Consider the following 23,890-nt stretch of genomic DNA (forward strand, 5'->3'; position numbering starts at 1 on the left):
GGCGGGCATCGGATTTGACTATTCAATTTGCATATGGCATATATGTATGTACTTATATGTCATTATGACGCACAGAATTTCCATTTTTAATGCAACAGCATAACTCCAATCACTGCCGGTGCATTTCGATGCCTGTGACTGATGCAATTAACTCGCTATAGAAAGGGACGGCCAGCGAAGGGGAAAATGTGGCTGGTATGCACTGGAAAAAGTTATTGCAACATGGGAACGCAACATAGTGAGAGAATGCATCCTTCATCAGTTGGATGGGTTACAGTGGTTCTTAAATCTTTACAGATTATTTTTATTTTTGGTTATACAATAAAAGCACTGCTACTTTTTAGCAGTGCACCAAACTGCCCTAAAAATCGTGCCGCATGTGTGTGTGCGTCTGTATATGAACGGTGCGAGTGGGTGTGTGCATGTGTGGGTGTGTTGGTGCGCAGGAAGTGGAAGTGGCAGTGGCAGTAGATGTGGAGCAACAACAGCAATGGCCATGCCACAACAGTGTGGCACGGCAAGTGGAGGCCGAAGGACCCTTGAGGCATAATGCGCATATCGTTCGGTTGGCCAACCTGGCCACTGGGTCGTCCGCATCCACAATGCCCAGTCTGCAGTCTGCAATCCGCAATCCGCAATCCGTACTCCCACAACTCGCAATTCGCAATCGCCCAGTGACACTTTGAACATGTCCTCGAGTCGTGCAGTTGACACATTTAAGTGTGGCTCGGTTGAAAGTGTGCTTACAACCTATTCTCCATCATCTCCACTTTGCCGTCCACTGCTGTCCGTTCCCGTGACATATTAGTTTAAATGTCGGCTTACACACGGGAAAAACTCAATAATAATCCATAAAATATGCCCCCAAAATATGGAACCATAGGAAAGGTATAGTATCTTTTTAAGCTATTTTGATCGGTATAATGTAAAGATTGATTCAATAGCACATTTTTCTCGCAGTGCCTCTGTTTATATGCAAACACTCTGGCCTCTCCGCTCCGTATTCCCCGATTTAACGCCACTTAACGCTGCGACTCATCCATCAGTGCGATGCGTGGTGCCACTCCCATTTGAATGGGAGATGGGCGGTGGGAGTGGGGGGGACTTACGTTTTTACCCAAAACCAGATGCGCACTGCATGCGATTGCATGTATGGTAATCGAATTATGTGGCAACTCTGCCTTTTTGGGGGGCGTGGTGGCAGCAGATGGGTGGCTAGTCTCTGCGGGGGAGGATGCTTGCACACATGCACAATGGGAGTGGGTCGGCTGGTGTGTGGGCCTTTGTGAATCCCCTTTTTTTGTGCGGAAGCAATAGGTGCCGCGCAGTTACCCTTCATGTCGGGCAATTCGATTGTGTTCTTTAAATTCTTTATCTAAGTGGAGCAATGATGCCTTAAATACTACAATATATGTTGAATCCGTTAGCGATTCCGTTTAAATACATTGCACTTCAGACTATAGAGATTCAATAGAGTGGATTAGCAGACCGCACTCGTCATCCGGCTGAAAGGACCAAGAGCACCCTACATCTGACTCGAGGGCCAGCAGTCAACCCTTCAATTGCATTATGACTGCCAACACAATTAGGGCGTTGGGGCGATGGCTTGTCTGGCTTGAAAGTCCCCGGGAAGTGGGCATGATGAATTATATATATTTGCACATGATGGGCGTAAAGGAAAATCAAAGTGGGGTCTTGCCCTGGGATGGCCCATCAAAGGCGGAGAGCGAGAGTCCCTGCCAGTCTTGACGCCCAAATTGATCAATTTTGCATTTTGCCACAACAATCGCAGCTGTAAAAGTAAAAGGGGGCGGTGGGCGGCGAATTGAGTGGGCGTGGTGCTGGTGACCCCATTAACATGCCCAAGCCCAAGCCCAAAAAAGCTTACGCTGCACTCTGTACGTGAAATGCAGTTGGTCGGGGATTTCCCCTAGTTCCTCAGTCAGTTCCTTTGCATTTCTGTTTTCTGTTCTCTGTTTTCAGCTTTCTCTGTTTTCCCTGCACTTCGCCTCGCTGCTTCTTTGCCGGAAGATGGAAAGCCCGAATTTGGTAGAGGCAGAGGGGCAAAAACAGTAGCAGAAGCAATAAACGAAATGTGCAGTCAACAATAGTCCGACTAACGGGTTCGGCTCTCTTGCGAGAGTGTGTTGGTGTCGAAGTACAGTGATACCTCGCCAGAGTCGAAGCCCAGCTATTACCCATTTAACTGTATAATTTAACTAAATGTTTTGATGGCATATAAGCTCCACTGTTCTTTTCTGTGTGCGTGTGTGTGCGTTCCAACATGTTGTTGTTGCATGCTCGTTGTCGTCGCAACACCAACACACACCCGCACAGACCGTGTGTGTGTGTATGCGAATTTGCGACTGTATTTGTTGGCCGGGTCGCTGTTCAGTTGAGTGACTGATAAGTTCAGTCGGCGTTCGTTTGGCGCCGAGAACGGTTATCGCGTCCAATCGAATTTGTCCCAAGCTCGTTGCAAATAACCAGGCGAACATTTGCTGGAAACACTAGTCGCGCAATTCGATCGAATAATGTTGCTCTAAATGGTGTTTTATTCAATTGTTGGTGTTTTTTTTCTGTGTGGCGTCCAGCAGCCGGCAAGTGAACAAGCTGTGTGGAATTTCATCAACGGATAGCAGACTCCAGAGTTCCCGACTCCGAAAGGTATGCAATGAATTTCGACTGCAGTTGGTGAGCGGCTTTTTAGCTGTTGCTGCTTGTGCATACACATAACTATTCTGCATGTGTGTCCTGCCAACTATATCCTTGTTCCGGCGAATGCTTGTTCAATTATGTAAGGTGGAATTCATGGCTGCAGAGCCAGTTACCAGCCAGCGATGGCCATAAAAATCCAAAGAAAGCAGCCACTCATTCGGAGGGGCGAGTCCTGGCGAAAATAATAAGTGGGGAATGCAGAGAGCGGCTAGGGTTAAGCTTTATGTAAATACATTCGTTGGGTACTTAAGAGCTATAATAAAGCTCCATGAGGAAACCTAAAATTAGGAAGTTAAGAAAGGATTTCAACACTAACTATTGTTCTTTCCTACCATTTTGTTAGCATATAGACTGGAAATTCTAGAAATAATATTCAAATTTAAGAAAGTAGTGTACTAAGCTATTTTTTATTAACTAAATGGAAACTCTTGCGTTTTGGTAATATGTTCGAAATGATTTTCAATTTGTCTGTAATTACGATTACGCTATTGGGCCTATTCATACATACATATGGTATGTACGTGTTGTGGCAGTCCCCGATAATTGGCGACCTCAGCGAATAACCCTTAATGCCACCCCCTCTTAACCCACTGTGTATGTGTGTCATTACTTAACACCTACAAGCTGCCGCCAGTCGGCACGCCATTATACTATTACACCAACAGAACAGAAGTAACAAACGTGGAAGTACGAATAAAAATGCGGTGAAAAAAGAAGGGGGTCGACGGCTTTGAACTACCCCCAAATGATTTTAACCTCGCCGAAGAACGATAGGCGAGAGACCCATATTAGTCATGCCCAGCCCGACAACCTCACGCCCCCTTTTTGGTGACCCCAACCGAATAGAACAGAACTAACCTCACACCTACATCTCAGTCATTGTTATTGCATGCTAATTCTGTTCTCTCGTTGCCCCACTCGAATTCTCGTTTCTTTTACATTATTGCTTTTGGCTTTTGCCGTTCAAGAAGTCATTTTCCTGCGACTGCCTGAAAGCGTGCAGTGTGGACGAGGTCTTCTAATCGCATTTGGCACACAGCGAGAAAAATAATGTAGGCCGCTGTGCTTAATTATCCTTAAGTCGTATGCACTCAGCTCAACTAGAGCTCAATTCACAAAGCCTCGCTTATGACATTTTTACTCTATGGTCCTTCGAACCGGATTCAATTTGATCAATATATTTCGGGCAGTGCAATGCTCGCTGATGGTGGTGCCTGGTCAGCATCGTCGGTGCTCCACTTTTGCGGCTAGACAAAGAAAAGTCACCTGTTCTGCCAAACCATCCGCCTGCGGCCCCTTTTGCAGTTGGCCCAAATTCCCGGCGACAAGTTTGAATGAGTCAGCTCAACTTGGTTACAATGCACAATGTATAATGCATAATGAGAGAGAGAGAGAGAGAGAGAGGGAGAGAGCGAAATCTGATTCACTGCCAGCAGCAACGAGGTCCTTCCCCAGTTCCTTCCACTCCATATCATCCTCTGCACTGTCTGTGTCATTGACGCTTATCAAAAGCCACCGATCAAAGGCAGTGTTTTGTTTCCATTTTGCTGTTTCTGCTTCCCGCCTCCACCTGTCCCCTTTCAGTTTTCCACCGGCGATAAGCATTGGAATAGCTCATGGAAACAGCACAGTGAGCTATAAATTGTAAAAGACCTTAATAACACTTTCGTCCTTACAGTTGTTCTACTCTGTGGATGTATAACAAAAAGGAGAAGTTCCATTTTTTAATTGCATTAAAAATGGTCACTATCTCCCCTGCTGTCGCTTGTCTGTCTTCGGTGTCTCCATTTTTGGCCAGCCATCTCCCTCCTTTGGTCTGAACATTCTTTTAGCTCAGTGACCACATCCATTGAACAGTCTCATTGAATTTATCCACATGGGCTTCTCTGAATCTACACCATCCACAAGCCCACAATCCCACTATCCACCACCCAGACCATCAATGACAAACAGTTTAGCTGGAAACGATGAGCAACGAGCAGGCATTAATAATTTTTTTTTCATCGTGCAGAGAAAAAACGCCCTTGTTAAGTTTGCATCGTTATGGCTTAAATCTAATTTGGTCCTTCGAGCCGAATATTTAGCAGCTTTCGATGGTTAACTTTATGTTATTTGTACTAAAGAGTGTTAATGATAAGAGTAACTAAATTGTTTTCTGTGCAGCCGACATTAAATGGCCGACGCCGTCTTTTGAATGCCAGTTTTGGGGGCTTGCGGTGCCGCCAGACCCACCGCCCCCTTTGGCCCCGCCCCATCCTTTTTTTGTGGGCCTCTTCTTGGACTATTTATGAGGTCAATGAAATGCTTTTCCCGCCTGCTGAGCGTCTCCCGCCGTTCGCAGTGGGAAATTCTGCCACCGACGACAGCGGCGACGTCGCCCAGCGTCTCCAGTCCCCCCTTCCCTTCCCTTCCCTTCACTCAATCCTCATTTCCCCCTCCATTGGGCCACCCAATGTCATTGGGGGCAATGTGTCTACAGGCTTTTGCCTATTGCCATTGGCCGCAGGCCATGAGCCATTTTCAGACGAAGTTGCCAATTCGCAGAGGGCAAAGGAATTTAGCAAAAGAATCGAAACAATAGGAGAAAAAAGCCTTCAAAGGGGAAACCTCAATCCACACGACTGCGGATTAAAAACTTTATCAAAAAGAACAGCACTTTTAAATATTAATTGAGCCTTAGAAAATAATGCACAGGTAGCCTTGCTTTAGTAAAAGGATTTTGTGTGCGAGTTGTTGTGAATAGATGGAATTAAGCTTAAGCTTGGCCAGTGGAGGCATGGGTTATTAAAATCGATGTCTTGTTGACTATGTGTGCTATAAAGATTTGCAAATGTTTATTTAATGTTCGGCCAGACAAAGTTTTGTTTTCTTTCTCCAATTTTTCTTTACATCGTTTTGCGAAAGCATCAAAGTTTCGACGAAATAGAGGAATCGGGGATGCAGAGAGTGCTGGTTGTGAAGGGTCTTATAGAAACGCTTCCTTAAGCTGTTTGGCAGAGTTATGCTGACATCCTTGTCCCCTTTGCGTCTCCACCTCCACTTTCTGGCGCTGATTCCATCGATTTTCAATGCTGCCTCTGGGTAAGGAATATGTGTGTTAAAGACCAGCAAGTAGCTTAAAGTAAAGTAGAGATAAAAGGGAAGTTCGCCAGAAACTTCCAAAATGGCTTATTTTGGCCAAAACTACAAAAATATTGCACCAAAAATGGAATGTCATACATCATTGAGCTCGTATTTCGATTCCCAATCGATTTGGAACGAAATTTGGGAGTTTTATTTTTTTGCCATTTTTGGCAAATTTTGATGATGTTACCCCTTACAAAAAATGCAAAAATTTGCGAAAAAATCAATTTTCCTAAATCCGTCAACAAATGAAAGGGATAGTTAGCATTGGTAAATAGCTGCTCAAAACTGTCATTCTTTCATTTTTATGATCATTTTTAGCGAAGTTATATTGAAAATTACAATCGAAAATATCGAGTATTTGCCAAAAGTGGTTTTATCGAATTTGGGTAAAAAAATAATTCTTTTTTTGTCCAAAATTTGGAAAATAATTGTCTGAATATGGAATGCCATACCTCTTTGAACTCGTATTTAAATTTCCAATCGAACTGTGTCCAAAAATGGGAATTCCATTTTTTGTTCATTTTTTGCAAATTTTGATGATGTTACCCCTTACAAAAAATGCAAAAATTTGCGAAAAAATCAATTTTCCTAAATCCGTCAACAAATGAAAGGGATAGTTAGCATTGGTAAATAGCTGCTCAAAACTGTCATTCTTTCATTTTTATGATCATTTTTAGCGAAGTTATATTGAAAATTACAATCGAAAATATCGAGTATTTGCCAAAAGTGGTTTTATCGAATTTGGGTAAAAAATAATCCTTTTTTTGTCCAAAATTTGGAAAACAATTGTCTGAATATGGAATGCCATACCTCTTTGAACTCGTATTTAAATTTCCAATCGAACTGTGTCCAAAAATGGGAATTCCATTTTTTGTTAATTTTTTGCAAATTTTGATGATGTTACCCCTTACAAAAAATGCAAAAATTTGCGAAAAAATCAATTTTCCTAAATCCGTCACAAAATGAAAGGGATAGTTAGCATTGGTAAATAGCTGCTCAAAACTGTCATTCTTTCATTTTTATGATCATTTTTAGCGAAGTTATATTGAAAATTCCAATCGAAAATATCGAGTATTTGCCAAAAGTGTTTTTTTCGAATTTGGGTAAAATAATAATTCTTTTTTTGTCCAAAATTTTGAAAATAATTGTCTGAATATGGAATGCCATACCTCTTTGAACTCGTATTTAAATTTCCAATCGAACTGTGTCCAAAAATGGGAATTCCATTTTTTGTCAATTTTTGGCAAATTTTTGGGAATGTAAAAAAAGTGCGAAAATTTTCAAACAAATTTATTTCACAAAGACTGTCGTATAGTTATTAGTTTTGTTAGCATTGGTAATCCAAAGTAAAAAGCGGCAATTATTTTAGCTGTGTGACCATTTCTAGCGAAGTTAAGTGATGAAAAAACCTGTAAACCTAAAAAAATGTTGTGTTTAACATAGTGTTTTGCATATGTGCGGCTAATTGGAACAAATTTAATTTATGTTTAGTTAAATTATGCGAAACTTTGTAACGTAAACAGAAAAAAAAGCCGCAACATGCACGAAATATTTTTGTTTTTCACTAATAGGGAATTTAATAGAGTGGTTTGTGACTAACGGACCACTTTTGTTCTTGTCGTTGTAAAAAGTGTTGAAAAATGCTTGCATGTTATTACTGACATTTTTCACATTCGAGTGCAATTTAATAGTGTTTGCTTTAATTATGGCAAACAATCCATCAAAGAGTGCAATTATTTTCGTGTACAATTCCCATTACTGCTTGTATCAATTATGATTTTGATTAATTTCGTAAAAATGTGGGGAATTATCAATTAACTAGTTTCTGTGTAATTTGCGAGTATAATCCCTTTTGAAAATCAGGCGACTTATTCATGCACATATATCCGCGACCAAGTAGTTGACCTTAGCTTTTCATCACAACTTGACACTGATGAGTGCACTCATTGGTATTCATTGCCCCTGGATCTATGGGAAAATTACGAAAAATTGCTGCTAAACGTTTTAAATTTAGAACCGAGCCCGCAGAAGGTCAAATGTGGGGGGCGGTGGGTGTTGATTCAAGGCCATCGCGCTGGTTTGGGTGGTCGATTGCGGAAAAGGGCGCTGACAAGTTTATTAAAAACTACGTCAACATTGGAGTGAGAGCGGCTAGTTGTGGGTTCGTGTTGGGAGCCCAAATGGCTTAATCGCATTGCCAATGCCATGGCAAACTAGCTATAAATATCGCCTAAACTTGTAGGCTTAAGCGCGCCAAGAGGTAAATCCTTTTCTTTTAATTTTATTTATAATTTAACCAATCGTTGGGGTTCCTGAGACTAGGTTTTATAGTAAATTATTTAGGAACTAGACGAGCGGGCACTTTTTCGATTTAAGTCCTTCAAACTTGTGCTTAGACGAGTGTCAAGCAATTCCCATTGCCACTGTACGAAATAAAGTACGTGTGTGTCTATCCGCACGTCGATGAATAATGCACCGAATTCATTTCGACTCGCAACTCCCCAATCAATATGCATCCCCTGCAGGACCACTCCCGGTACTTTTTTTTTCACTGCCCCAATAACCAGAACAAACTGCAGAGTAAAAGTTCCCATGCCCAAGTTCCGAAAACGAAAAAATAAAAAAAAACTTTATACCAGCCAGCTGCAATAATCATGTTTGCGTCAGGATATGTGTGTGTGTGAGAGTATGTGCGTGTGAATATGTGTGGTTCAAGGATGCTCGAGTTTCATGTCCTATTTCTCGAGTTTTTTTTTTAATATTTCGTACCCAGAAAATCGAGAGAGAAAAGGAAATATTGTCTTTTGTGTATTAAAATGAAAGGTAGCAATTGCTTTTGTGTGTGTCTCGAAAATCAGAAATTAGAGATTGGCAGCAGCCTCAGTTAGTTGAAATCACAAAATATCGGACTCCTCAAAGGATGCATTACCTCTCATTGGCTTTTGGTCGAAGTTTTAACACAATTTCAGCCAGGCAGATGATGAAGTCATGTCATCGGCAAACTTGTGTGCGCAAATGTGTTTCTGTTGATATTTACTTTGGTCCTGCGTCATCTGAGTGGCACTATTTTGTTTGCTAAAGGAAACAGGATGGCATTGAAATAGCATATTTGCCAAACTCCATGAAACTTGAGGTCTTTATGAGGTTAAATTTAGGGGCTTGTTAATCCAAATCTTATGGCTTAGCATAAACTGTGTGCACATGGCAACCCTGTACGTATACTTAATTAAAGTTGTAGGCTTTAACGAATATGTATATAGATAGTGTCGCAATCTACAATGGTTAACAACAATGAATATTAAATGGAAAATTTCCGAGAATTACAGTATAACATGGCAACCCTGAATGGCCGCGTCTTTAAATATTCATCAATTGTTGATGTTATTATTTCACTTCCGGTTCGCTTGCGGCTGCCATGCGGTTCAATGAACTGTTGACACGGAATTACCCCCTTTTCTCTGCTCTCTTCTCCTGCCGTCTCCCTCTGTCGCCGCATCCGTCTCGCTCGCTCCCAGTGGCGAATAATTCGCTGGCAATGCAGACACGTATGTATTGCCTCATATATATTTAGTTTGGCTTATTTTTCCAAATGATTCCCCAATGATTGATGGAGCCCAACGCGAGCAACAGTAAAAGCCGAGTGATATGTGATTGCAACCGTTTTGCTGTAGTTGCTCGTGCACTGTGACAAAATTGGGCGTTATCTAAACATAAGTCAAGTCTTTGTGCCTTTATAACGTTCAACGAGCTGCTAATCGATTTCGATTTTTTATTTTGAAATAAATCGATTTTAGCGATACATCTAGGCTATTACCCAATGTCTACCATTAATGAAAGGCGCATTTAGAAGTTATTATAAACGGAATTGCGTTTTATTTTTCAGTGCATTATTGTTGCCAAAGGCAATTATGAAAAGCCACGCCAAGAGAGAAATCGTGCCAACGGCCTTCTAATGTGTGTCCCTCCGCTTTTTTTTCCTCTCTTCCTTAGCCGGTGCTCCATTTAAAGGATATTCCATGCCGATGCCTTGCTGCTGGCTAAATAAATAGCATCGAGGAGCGGCACTGGGCACTGGCAAACGGTTACGGAATGGATGCGCGCCGGCAGAAACGACTTGGCCCAGCGCCAATTGCATCCTTCGAGAAGTCATTCGAGGACAATGCCACGACAAATGCACAGCAGCAGCAGCAGCAGGAGCAACAGCATCACCATCCACATCCCCATCACCATCAGCATCCTGGCCAAGTGGCGGTGAGTCCTCTAGCCTATTTACCAAAAACACCCCATAAGAACATTACAGTAGATGTATGGTCAACATTACTGCATTTATAATGATAGATGTGTGCCTGCTTTAAGCGTAATGGTGGTAGCATAAATATGATCTATTCTATTCGTGTTTGGTAGACCCTCTCATCCAGTGACCACCACCGTAACAGCCACCACCTCATGTCGCATGCACATAATGCAGGGCTTAAATTAATTAACCAAAACACGAAATCAGCTAAGTCGCTCCTGGGCGCTGTAAGCTTGGCCAAAGCTTTCCGCTCTCCAAAAAATATGGGTGTATAAATGGGGGTGGCAATTGGTGGGTTGGGGAGCTCAAAGGTCGGGGGATGTATGCCGCAATCATGCAAATGGCCACTTAAAAGGCAGCCAGGCAGGCCAAACGCTTGCGGCCAATAAACAAAATGAATCTTAAACGACAAAACAGCAGAAACATCGATTACACTGCAAGAAAAGAGCGAACAACGGAAAAGAAGACTATAGCCGGTAGCACGCGTCACAGATCGGTGACTGTGAGAAACCGTGAGTTTTGCACGCGTTCGAAAATATTGTGACACGCATACGCCTTGGATGTGAAGTGCTCTAAATAATGTCATTTTGCCAGTGGCTAAAGGGACGAAGGACGACTCCTGATAAGGCAGCGGGCGAGCAAACGGGGTGACTGTGCGGGGAAAGGAAATAGGACAAACACCGAAATTTATAGTCAATTTTAGATCTATTGCATTAAGTTCTCAGTTCAACTATCTTTCATTGGAACAGCTGAGATGCAGAAAGTTATAAATCCCATCTAAGTTTATATCCCGAGGGAGCTACTAACCATCTGCCCGCTGCTGTATTCCCCATCGCAGTCGCACCCACACATTCGCACACATGGCTAGTTGACTCTTGAAGCTTCGCAGGCGCCACAGCTGAGTCCTCAGAGCTTTCCGGCCGCAGTCCCTCTTCACCGCTCTGCCCTCCCTCTTCCGTTCACTTCCCGAGAAGCTTTCGAAGCGAATTGAAGCGCGAGAGTGAGTGAGAGAGGAAGTGGGGGAGAGTGGTGCAAAGAAATAGCGGAAAAGCGAAGACGGCGAAGCTTTCGTCGCATTCCCATTCACATTCACCGTTAGCATACTTTTCGGGGCAGTTCGACGCTGGCGCTGCGTGCGTGCGGTCTATCGGTGAACGGTGCTCCTGCGAGAGAGCGGAATAGTGAGGCAGAGAGAGCGCGTGTGTGTGTGTGCCAGCCAGACGCCAGACAGAGATAGCACTAGCAGTTAGCTAAAGTGAGCAGCCAAGGAGATAAATCAAAAACGAAAGATAGCAAGCAGTCGCATAAAAAAAAACCAGAGCAGAAATCAGACTTGCTGGCTTTTACCGTTCCACTTTTTTTTAGTGCAAATTGATGCAAAATTAATAAGGACAACTAATACACACACTCGCACGCGTGGAGAGGACTTTTTGGGACCGCGGTGAGTGTGTGTGTGTGTGTGTGAACAATAAACAGAAAGCAAAGCACGCGGCGCTCTCTTATCCTCTTCCGCCCACCCCCTTGCCAACCACTTTATTCCTCTCTCACTCGCTCTCTGCTCCTTAAGTTGCTTTTTATTTAAATTTTAATTAATTTAATCACACATTTGTGTGACAGCCTCTCTGCTGACTCTTCTCTCTCTCTCTCTGTCTCTCTTTTGTGTAGTCTTCCTGCTCGCCCGGTGCCCTGCTTCTTCCTATTCTTGTGCCTAAAATTATGTTACGATGTGTCCCAAAACACTTGCCCATATTTCCTGCCGTGCCTCCCAAAAAATAAGCAAGAAATATACGGTATTTTCTTTTCTGTACACCACAAAAACAAAAGGCCAACATTTTTGGTAGAGTGGGGTGCACGGCTTTTTTGGGCTCTCGCAGTTTTGGAAAATATTTGAATGCACGGTGACTTGGGTCTATATGAGGTTATGGAGGTTATAGAGGAGATATGCGGTTGGGATAAGTAGATTTAGATAAAACCTGAATGATCTTAAAATATGTTAGTTATAATTCATGAAAATGAGAAGGGTCTACGAAGTAAGGGAGATATTTATTTTCTGAAAGTTATAGAAACTCCTAGACTAATTGATAATTAAAAGTCACGTCTAGCCTATTACAAAACGTTTGTGTGCTTTAAAGCGGTCTGGGGATTTGTGATCATTACGAGCTGCTCAGAGGCTTAGAAAGTCCTAATGGAGCTTACAGTTTTAAGCGTGTTACGGTGCTTCTGAGCGGAGAAACCCCTCCGTTTCTTTGTGGCGGAGGTGGGGGGGATAAAGGTTTGCTTTCATGGGCGACATTGTTTGCCCCTATTTCGCTTGCCGCACAGCACGCTGTATGCCGTCAATTTCGGAAACTGTTGTTGCTGCATAGCTGGCAGCGGCAACTTTAAATTAATTTGTGGCCCCAAGGTCCCGCAGCGACAATAAACGATGCCAGTCCACGATTTCCAGCCAGTTTCCGCACTCAGGCGCCATGTGTCAATCATACCATCCAGATCCGAAACCCCCAGCAACTATATATCTCTGCATACATCTATGATATATATGTATATATTATCGTGCATCTGCAGCGCTCTTTAGCATCGTACTCACTTCCACAGTTTGCGTGTGAAAGGATTTCTCCTTGAGCGCATTTAATGCGAGTGTGCAGCATCAGTGGAAAAACTGCAGCGGTGATGGAGCAAGTCTGTTGCTCCAGTAAACTTTGGACCCCGCATTTCCATGCCATCCCCATTGCGAGCTGCTTGAAAACTTAAATCCCGCTAATGGTGTTGGCCAAAGACTTTGGGCCCCCAGACAAGAAAGGCGACAAATAAAGTCGCTCGGTAACTAAAAGTTATTATCTCGTACCTCCGATTTGAAGCTATTCAAAGGAAATTCAGTGATGGGGGAAAAATGTGACAAGCAAGAAGGAAAGTGCCAACTCAGGGAATTTATTCCCATTTCCCGCAAGTGCAACACTTTAACATTGTAGGGATATTAAGGATATATAAAATCGTAGAAGTAGATTGATAGTTGGTAATCAGTGGCCTGAATGATTCGAGGAACACATATCTATTTGTCACGTGCGTTTATCTTGCTCATTCGTTATAGGGAAAATGGTCAGTTGACAATCTGTCTCCTCGAATTCGAGCTCCCGGCATTCCAGGCCAGATGCCAGTGTTTTTGGGTGTTGTCTTGCCCAAAGCGAAACCGAAACCCAATGCAGGACACTTCAGTGCGAGGATTAAACCCAAAAAAAGCAAAACCCTTTAATTATGAGGGGCAAACTCTGGCAAACAATTGCGGCCACATGAAGACAAAGCAAATCATCGTTTCGTTTAAAATTCACATGTGACAATGTGCGAGCCAGAATGAAAAGCCAGAATGAATGGTTGGAAAATCCGCAGAGGAAACGCCGCGGGCCAGCTCCACATGTACATCTGTATAGAGGAAACTTTGTCAAAAGCGGTTGATTTCAATTTGCGAAATGCAATCCGAGGGGAGATTATAGCGGGTGTTGCCTGTGCTAACCCGCAATCGAAATGACCCAGCAGTTTTCAATTTCACTACATTTTCCCCTGGGTTTTCCATCATCTAATGCGGCTTCCCTTGACATCGCCGCGGCAAACAATTAGATTAGATGTTTGTTTTTCGAATTTTGAATGCAATTCATATGCTTTTCCTGACTGGAAAAGCTTAGAAATCGCTGTGATAAGAGCACATAATATTATCTTCCTTTAAACTTACTAGTATATATAAATGTTTGTTTTTCGAATATATATATACTTAACTTGCATCAATAGTTTTGGGTGCCTGCTTGCACAATTTTGCAACCACAATTTAAACAAAGCTCCTTTTTGCCCAATCTAGTTGCAAAGGCAGCACAAACTTGCCACCAAACTGTGGCCCAAGCTGCACAAACTGTTCCGCAAGTTGCAACTATGTATATTGCAAAACTCACTTTTTGGCAGCTTAAAATGACAGTTTGCACACTTTTGCAACTATATTGCTGGGCAGCTTTTGATGATAATTTTGTGATCCCGCAAAGGATGTGGCACTGTTTTTGCCTCAAAATATTTGCGTAAATTAGGGCTAAAATACTTATGCAATTATGTACTTATTTATTGTTATATTTTTTTTTCAGATGATGGAGCAGGGTCTGCGAAATCAGACAACGATGTCGAAGACGACGAATCGCAATAGAACCGCCGGCGGCATAGAAGCACCCAGCATAGCCAATGCATCCGCATCTGCATCCGCATTAGCAAATGCAAGTACAGCCGCCTCCGCATCCGCAGCATCCGCCTCCTCCTCCTCGTCGTCATCGGTTTCATCGGCCACTTGCTCGGCGACGATTGTCCAGGCGAAGCAGCGACCGCCGCCCCTGAAAACGGCAACGACAACGGTGACCACCACCTTGGTGAGCAGCAGCGAGGGCGGTCAGCCCATCCCACCCAGCGCCCATGCGGCTGGTGGTGCTGGCGGCGGGGCCGGGGGCGGTGCGAATGCGGGTGGAAGTTATCGCGGAGCCACCACCCTGACCACGCCCTCCACGCCCCGCATCGAGCTGAGTCGCGCCTCCAGTTCGTCGCATCACGAGGAGGACAGCCGGGAGAGCAGTCCGGAAAATGTATTCGAGCAGGTGAGTCAAGGGGTAACTCCCAAAGTCGACTCCCAAATGGGGCATAGGATATTAAATGTTCTTGTTAAGTGATTACCATATGCCCCATATATGATCCGTGTGGGTTTTGATTCGATGGGGCAAAGCATCATCTCTAATGCTAACTATGTTGTACTTTGCTCTTGTTTGCTTCATTTGGATTTGTTTATCTGTTTTGTCGCTTCTGCCGTTCGAACATCAATCAATCAATATAAATATATATCTTAACCATTCATCGATATGTATATCACCGTCTATATCTGTGTACATCTGTCTCTTTCTCTGTCTGTAACACTCTGTGATGCGCTCGCTACCCCTTGCACACACACGCTCCCCCCAAAAAAAACACACATAACCCCTGACCTATAACACGTATACACATACATATGTACTTGTACATATGTATATCCTTAAACCAACCCACGAAAAACGCAACCATTCGAAAAACAAAAAATCCCGACCGAACCACAAAACGAAACCTGCACACAAATTGGCTGTTGATTTGTTGATTTCGTTTCTGTTTTCTGTTTTCGACTCTTGCCTCCATTTCCTTAAACGCCTTGCATGCTTCTTAACCCCCAACCACATCCTCACCTCACCACACCTCACCTGACCTGACCTATCCTGATCCCCAACGAATAAACCAAATCAAAAAAAATCGAAAAAATCGAAAAACCAAACAAACAAACTATCGCTCTGACTGCCGACTGACGATGTGTGTGTGTGTGTGTGTGTACTGGCTGGTTTATGTGGTTGAACTAATGCTCTGAAGGTCGGCACTGGCACCCTACAGGAAACGATTGGCCTTGGATTTCGGGAGGAGGGCGCCCTGGAGCTACGCAGCTCCACCGAGGAGCTGTACTTCATGGATCCCGAGCAGAAGAAGGAGGAGCAGGAGCGGATCCAGCAGCAGCAGCAGCAGGTGAGCGGCGGCTAGCAAGAAAGCGATCGATTGCAGCATCGATAACAATCGCAATTCACACGATAAGTACACAACAAAATGCGATAACAGCAGCGATCAATTCGATTGCAGCAAACACACGATACGTAACACCAAATCGACTTTTAACCGAGTATTTACACGATTGAACACGTACCAGTATGTAAGTCATGGTCATGGTATATATGCTCAACTTAAATCCTCTATTGCTAATACTAAAAACATTCGTATGTCTTTACCCTCTGGAAATGAAATAACGACTCTTTTAAACACATTTGCGTGGAGGAAGTGTGTTGGTTTTTCAAGTTGCTTCGACATTTCCTATTAAACAAGCGGATGCGCTTGACATTGAAGGGGTCGCCAAGGTTCGACGGGGGTCGAAGGGGTCGGCCTGGTTGGGAGCCCAGTAACCGCATCGCAAGTTGAATTAATAATGCAAAATTGCATTCGAGTGGCTGGGAAGTGCAGCAGCAGTGGTGCCATCAACGGAAATGGGCAGGCGGATGGACGAGTAAGCACCGAGTGACAGCTGACAAGTGTAACCACCCACCAACAAAAGCCCAAGGACCCCATACCCATGCCCAGCCCATCCGCTCCTCCACTGCAGCCTCAATTTCCCCAGTTGCGATTGTTTGGCAAAAGTTTATTCCTGCACTCGGGCAAAAGTTTGTGGGAATTATTTACCCCCGGTCCAGTTTTTCCCCGGGAGAAATGAGTAACTCTGTCAGCTGGGCGAAAGCCGTCCAACTTATAAATTGCTGGATGAGTTAAAGGTGGAGATGGAGGCGGCGGTGGAATGAGGACTCCCGGTTAATTGCAAAAAGTTGCAATTGATTAGTTGGACGCGTGACTGCGTTAATTGGCCTGTTATCTGAAGGCTATTGCTAAAGTGCGTATGATGTATTTTCGATAACCAGCTAATTGCCAGTGTTGAAAGCGATTTCAAAAAGGTGTCTGAAAGTATGCAATGAAAAGTATAGATTTGCCATTTAAGCGTTATATGAAAAGGATAACAAGCTAAGTTAATAATCTCTTTAATTAGCTTGAGCAATATTAAACTCTTGTAAACTAAAATTCTACCTAATTATGCAGAATGTCGGTGAAAAATCTGAAAGTCCTGCAGAGCATTCCCCAATGGCAACCAAAATGCAATCCCATTTCCATTTCCATTTTGCACTTTCTTCCACTTTCGACTGGAGCTGCATTCCTTTGTGCTCCTCCACCTCTGTTTGCCTCGGCTGATTGGCAGCCCCGGGTAGTGAGTCCAGATTGAAGTGCCGCGATTGACGTGGACTCGAGTGGAATCCCATGATTGCCAGCGGACCGCTGTCCGAGTCCATTTCCTCGTTTTAGTGTGTACACTGCGGGAAAATGGTGCAGCCTTCTTGTCTTAAATTGGAAACATTCATCCAGTAAATTGAAATTTTATTTAAAAGGTCGGATTTCTATTTCCACATTGCATCCTTTAGTTTTCTATTTCAATGGTCACTCCACCTATTTTGCTCCCACTTCTCTCCAGTTTAGAGTTCCTCTATAAAATCGTGTCATGTCCTTCAGTTTTTTCACTAATTTTAATCCTGGGATAACTTGGACTTCAAGTAATATCTTGCTCACATCTGCGTTAAAAGATTATGCAACATGATACACTATATATGTACCATACATACTAGATATTTCATCAAACTGAAATGACATGCTGCCAAAAATATTTGATTTTGTTGATATATTTTTCTCGTCCTCGTTCATCTTTTCTTTTTGCAGGCCAAGCGCTCATCGCCGCACATCTTTAAGTTCGATGACCACCAGAGTTACCTGCAACAGCATCAGCGCAAGGACTCGGCCAGTTCGGAGGTGGCTGCCCTGCTGTGCATCTCGGGTCGCACCAGCCGCATCTCGAGCGTGGGCAGCCAGGGCTCGGCGGTGAGTCGCCTCTCGGCGATATCGGGTGTCTCGCGCTCCCCCTCGCCGCATCGCATGCTGCTGGAGACCTCGTTCTGCGGCCCCAAGCCCGTGGAGCTGGCCGGTAGTGGTGGCGCCAGCAACGCCTCCACGGCAGCCAGCTCCGCACATAGTCAGGCGGATGGAATGCCGGGTGCCGGCACTGTGGCCGCAAATGCGGCGCTATTGGAGCAACTGTTGCTGGCCCGTAAACATGATCCCACCCAGGCGGTACTGGCCGAGGGCATCAAGGTGCTGCCACCCGCACCAACAAGTTCCGCAGCCACCACCTCAAGTCGCAGCAGGAGCAGGCAGACCAGCACGCTGGCCAACGGCGAACGGATAGAGAAGGAGCCAAAGGTGAAGCAGACGATTGGCGCCCAACGCAGGAGCACCAAGAGCCCGGGTCAAATGGTTGTGGGCAAGACGGCCAGCGGCACGGAGTACATAAGGATTAATCTCAGGCCGGATCATATGTACAGTGACAAGGGCATTGCCTCCAATGAGCGCGTGGTGGAGGCACCCAATCAACTGGCACCGGTTTACTCCAAGCCCGCCTCGCTGAGCCTGCAGGGTGCACCCATAGAGGAGCATCGCTTGACCCCCACAGCGAGTCCCAAGCCGGGTCGACGATTGACCAGTCGTTCACCATCACCCGCCACTGGAGCTGGCGGCGGAGCAGGTGGCTCCGTGTCCCGCAAGAGCTCCTTCAGCTCGCTCTTTCGTTTGGGCAAGGACTCACCGGATTCGCCCAGGGAAACGGCTCGTTCGCGTAGCAAAAGCAAAGAACGACCCGCCACGGCATCGGGCGGATTGGGAGGCGGAGGCGGTTCCCAGAATGTGACGCCCAGCAAGCAGAAGTCCGTGCTGGCCATCTTCAAGCCGGGAAAGAGGGGTAGCCAGAGCAGCAAGAGCTCGTCGCCAATAGAGTCCAGTGTTGAGCCAGTGCCACCGCCTCCTCCACCGGCACCGGGATCGGGGTCCACCAATCGCAGTCGGACCCCAGTGGGCTCTCGACCCGGCAGTCGTCTGCGTTACTACGATGAGCCAGTGGAGGGTGTTATCCATATACCGCTGCACACACCGCCCGAGGAACGCGAGGCGCGCACTCTGCTGCAAGGCATCCAGCAGCTGACCCATGCGGCGCAGGCCAGCATGGATCCGTCGCCGCTGCCCACCCACCGAGCTCCGCCCGCTTCCGCTCAGCCGGTGGCACCGGGCACGCAGATCACAGCCACCCAATTGGCGGCCGCGGCGGCTGCCTTGCGTCCCGTAGCCCAAAGGAGGGTGGCCCAACGACCGGATTTGGACGCCATACAATCGCTGCCCAGTCAGGAGGATCCGCCAACGGCGCCTGGCGAGGAGCAAATCCTTCAGCAGCCGGAACCGGCCAACTGGAGCCTGGAGGTCCAGCGGCACAGCTCGCAGGATTCGCAGGAGACGACGGCCGAATCGGTGGGCTCGGTGGTTAGTGCCCGGGCAGCTAATCTTGCCCAGCAACGGGAGCAGGCAGCCATGCAGCGACTGCCCTCGGTGGAGAGCACACAGAGCGCCTGCGAGCCGAGATTAGTGCACACGGTGGCCACCGTGAATGTGCCCAATCCTGATTCGGAGGCAGCAGCCAAGGAGCGCCGCCGTCTGCTATTCGCCACTCGGCTGGGTTCCGGCAGCCAGGAGCAGCTCTTCTCCACCCAGTTCAGTATTTCGAAGACAGAGAGCCAGTCGAGTCAGCTATCCGAGCAAGTGGAGCACTCTGGCTCTGAAACCACGGAGGGATTGCAGCGCCAAGGAACAGTGATTCGAAGAATGGAGACCGGACCACCACCACCTCCGCCAAGGGGCGTCTGCAGTTCGGAAGAGGAGCAAGGCGGAGTCATGTCCGGATCGGTGGTGATGCGTGCAAAGCGCACCAAGTCGCGTCCCAGCTCGGAGGATGAAGCTGCTCCGACGGCAGCGGCTGCCTCAGCCGATGTGCGACACTCGCGTTACTTGGAGAACTTCGATGTGCGCCGCAAGCTGCACGAGAATCTTACGGAGGCGGAAGTGGGTCGATCGGGTGAAATGACAGGCGGTCAGGTAACCATACCCAGGAAGCCAAAGCGACAAAGTGTCCCAGAATCGAGACGTAAGTGGTGTCCTTAAATCTCTAGAGATTTAAGATTAATATATTGTTGTTCCTCCTTGTAGGTGAAACCCCTAGCTATAGTTCTGGAACTGTCACGCCCACCACTCCCACACCAACACCAGCCACTCCAGTGGGCCAATCCAAGCAGCCACCGTCATCAGCAACCACTCCCACATCCAAAGGAGTTCCAGTGACCACTACACCCGCCGCCGCTGTTCAAGCTTCCACTTCTTTTACGGGTCCTCCAGGCACTTCCTCCAATGAGCCACCAAACACCACCCGCAGGGATCAGCCCAGCACTTCGTATAAGGAGCCACCAACTGGTACCTCTAGGGAACCTGTAACCACTTCCGTTGGGGAGCTCCCAAGCACTTCTCATCACGATTCTCTGACCAGTGTATCCTACCCGCCACCAGAACGTCGTCACTCGCAGTCAACGGATGAGCACGAGCCCGTGGAATCCTCGGAGAGTGAAAGGGACTCGGACCTGGCCGGTAGCTCCTCGGTGACTACGGCTGTTCCTGCTGGTGGAGAAGCAGGACGACGGCACCACAACTTCCCGCGCAACGTGTGCGTCATCGAAGAGCACGAGAGCACGGGCCTGGTGTCTCAAGAGTCTTTCGAGGACGAGCTGCCCTACATACCCACCACGCTACCCGAGGAGCGGGCCCAGGGTGTATCTATAATCCCCATGAGGGAACGAGCGAATATGGAGCTGAAGACGTGCCCGGTGGACAGGCCAAGATCCACCACGCCGCTGAATCCTTCGCATCTGGAGGAGTACTGTACGGGAATCATGACACCGCAGGAGGCCACACCAGGTGGTTATCAAGAGACCGATGGCGTAGGAGGTGTTACCACTGGAATTGCAGGCGGAGGAGTGGCGGGAACTCCAGTGCGGGGGGAGAAGCTGAGGATCAGTCTACCACGCAAGGAGTCCATCGGCAAGGAGCGCATCCAGAACTCCAAGTCACCGCGTCGTGTGTCCAACACCAGTGGCAAGTCCTGGTTTGAGTTCGCCGAGGAGGGTCTACGAGCCAATAACAACCTGGAGCGCAAGGACTCAGCCAAGCAGTTGCTCCCGGTGGTCACACCACCACCAGCTGCTCCTTCTACCCTGGAGGAACCGAAGCCGAAGGCCTCAACCCAACGAAAGCTCTCCGGTCATTGGATCGACTTTGAGAACATACCCGAGAAGAGGAAACCGGCCAAGAGGATCACCACCCTGCCCAAGGAAACGTTGACGAGCACTGTACCCGCCGCGGCCACCACCAGTTCCTCCTCCGCCTGCGGCAGTGGTCATCGATCCGGCACCGGAGCTGGCCATCATCATCATCACCACCACCATCATCAGCAGGCGTCGAAAACGAATCCGGATGGCGGGGATAAGTTGCACTACAACTACGTAAAGCCGGAGGACTGCCAGTGCGAGTGTCACGAGGCGGAGCGCGGCGAATCCTCGCAAGCAACGGCCGGAGCGGGAGATACCAGTACAGAAACGGGCACTGGAACGGGAACGGGCAGTGAGTCTCTGGCGTCCGTGGAGCTGTTGCAGCAGGGCGAGGACATGTTGCCACTACTCGAACCCGATACCTCGGCGGAGAGCAGGTAAGCTATCTTGAACGGAAACGGAGTTAAGAACTTGAAGTTACTCACCCACTTCGATCTTTGCAGAATTTACGGGGACGACGAGCAGGCGCCTCTAATGCGTCACAGTGGCAAGGGAGTCACTCAACCCAGGGTATGTTTGTAGTCCAACGATTTGGATTGCCAGAAGAAGTCAACCTATGATCCCTTCCATTGCAGAGCCAGCAGGAGGAGTTCTCAACTCCTCGCAATCGCAAGTTTCCCGACAGGAAGTAAGCAGCTCTCTTCTTTTTGGTTCAAAACGGATCGGTTCTTTCTAGATCTTCAGGGTAGCTAAGCCGGTAATCTAACTCTATGTAAGTCGAGTCACTAAACTAAGGGCCAGCGCGTCCTACTGGCCCATATCCTTAATGTACCTCAAGCAGAGTGGTTGTTATGTTATAATCGCTTGACAATGATGCGTATTATATAACTCTCGACTCGATTAGCTAAACACTCTATATGGAATACAGAAGGCAAATCAAATAATATGAAAAGGAATATACTTTAAACATACGATTATATGCATACGATACTCGGTACTATATAGCTCATGAATGTATGTACATGGTTAGGGTAATTTTTTTGATAGCAACAATTACAACACTCACTCTATGTAGCAATCCTGACGGACGATCGTTTTCCCTAGAAACTTTTCGCTGGCAATTTTACTATATGTGATCTCGGATAGAGTGTTAGGCATGTGTGGGGTCGGTCGAGGCGAGTTGGACATCCGATCGGATTCTCTAGCTGTAAGTCGGTGTATTTGTGTGTAGTTTGTTAACTAGCTCAGACAAATCCAGGATCTAGAATCCAGAATCCAGAATTTAGAATCGAGAATCCAGAGTCCCTAGGCTTAGTTCTATATAGCTGCATGCGAATGTGCTATATGCATGTGTGCGTGTTGTGGAGATCTATATCTCTCGGTAGCACCATTGCTCCCAATTTCGCCCCATATCTCTAGGAATCTCACAATGAGACACATTGAACGATCTATGAACGAGTTGTAATCGTTTTCAGTTGGTCAAATACAAAAGTTAGCCTGATTCATAGCCTTTAGTTGAGTTCGAAGCGTTAGTTAGTTAGTCAGCCCCGATTTACTGGGTGTGTTGTAAATACATACATAAGTCAAAACTAGATTACAGTATTCGATGAAAATTGATTTTGGCAATTATACCCATTTTTTTGCGGCCCAAAGGAAGGCCGCCAAAAGTTTGTGAACTTTTAAATGGGTTTATTATACATATAGACATATATGAATATTATTATATAGCCAACAAACTGCCAGCACACACACACACACACACACTTGCCATAAGAAAAGTTCCTCCTTTGTTTTTGTTTTGGGGGTAACCGGTTGAGCAAACCACTGTTTGGTGACCCCGCTCTGTTTATGCGCTCAAACATCACGATACGAAAACGATCTATAAATTAGCTTCGAGTCCCCGAAGGGAAATCCTTTTAAACACTCTCATACGAATAAAAAAAACACCCTTTAGCTAGCCTTTGAAATTCCTAAATACTTTATTGAACTTAGCGGACAACGGACATTCATTGAATTGAAGCAAAATCAAGCGAATAAAAACTAACATTAAAGAAACTTAAGAAAACTTATAGGTAAATTATACAATACATAAAGAACATTGAAAATGTGCGAAGAGGGAAGAGAATAAATGGGAGCTTGATTCAAAATACTGTACGAGTTTATCGAACGAATTTCACAGCCCCATGCATTCCCGACAATGAATAATGAGTAATGGAAACCTTTTTTGTATTTTTTTTTAGTAGCAGAAGTGGTGAAGCACAAAATGCACTCGAAACATATACGATATATAGACGTAATGACGAATTCAAGCAAGATCTTAACAAATTGTACAATAATTTCCACAATACGTTTATGTGAGCAAAATATATATTCATATATATACAGATCTAAATGTAAATGCATTTACGCATAAGTTGCGTTCCCCTTTCCGAATCTTATTCTCAATACATTTCAATCGTTTTCGAATAAGGTTTTTTTTGTATTACTTAGACAAACCACGAAAAAATTGTTGTTACAAATGCATTTACATAACAAAAAGAAGGAGAGTTGAGCGATTAAATAAGCAAAGGAATATGAAGAATTGTTACCAAAATTTATGCATTCATACGAAACACAAAGTAAAACAGATGGGTTAAGCAAAGAAAATAAATTAATAAATATATATGTATGCACTTTCATTATTTAACGATTTCATATAGGCGATGAAGATGATTATGCTGAAGAGCAGGCAGAACATTAATTGAAAACTATTCATTAAAGTGACAAAAACATATTTAAACAAACTATGTGTGGTTTTATCTTGGGCCTTGTTTCGGATATCATTGGGTTTATCGCTTCCCGTCCGCTAGCATGCGACTTGGACATGAGAATTGGACTCTTATCGCAATCTAAGGCTTAAACGGCCCACCGTTGGCAATCGATCATGATTACAGCTATTTAA

At 45.6% G+C, this 23,890-nt stretch overlaps 1 protein-coding gene across 6 annotated transcripts; it reads left to right on the forward strand.

Moving 5' to 3' along the window:
- The first annotated feature begins 1,883 nt into the window (after window positions 1-1,883).
- LOC117147023 (flocculation protein FLO11) lies at window positions 1,884-23,707 on the forward strand. Of its 6 annotated transcripts, none has more exons than XM_033313712.1 (8): window positions 1,884-2,667; window positions 9,835-10,095; window positions 14,260-14,757; window positions 15,548-15,697; window positions 17,477-19,778; window positions 19,841-21,386; window positions 21,453-21,519; window positions 21,585-23,707. In XM_033313712.1, the coding sequence occupies exons 2-8, from the start codon at window positions 9,934-9,936 to the stop codon at window positions 21,639-21,641; spliced, it is 4,782 nt and encodes a 1,593-aa protein (XP_033169603.1). In that variant the 5' UTR covers window positions 1,884-2,667; window positions 9,835-9,933; the 3' UTR covers window positions 21,642-23,707. The 6 variants fall into 6 exon arrangements, with proteins under 6 accessions (XP_033169603.1, XP_033169605.1, XP_033169606.1 ...); XM_033313714.1 differs by having other exon boundaries at window positions 15,569-15,697; XM_033313715.1 differs by lacking the exon at window positions 15,548-15,697.
- The last annotated feature ends 183 nt before the right edge of the window (window positions 23,708-23,890 follow it).

This window comes from Drosophila mauritiana, chromosome X (genome assembly GCF_004382145.1).
Source record: "Drosophila mauritiana strain mau12 chromosome X, ASM438214v1, whole genome shotgun sequence".
NCBI lineage: Eukaryota > Metazoa > Arthropoda > Insecta > Diptera > Drosophilidae > Drosophila > Drosophila mauritiana.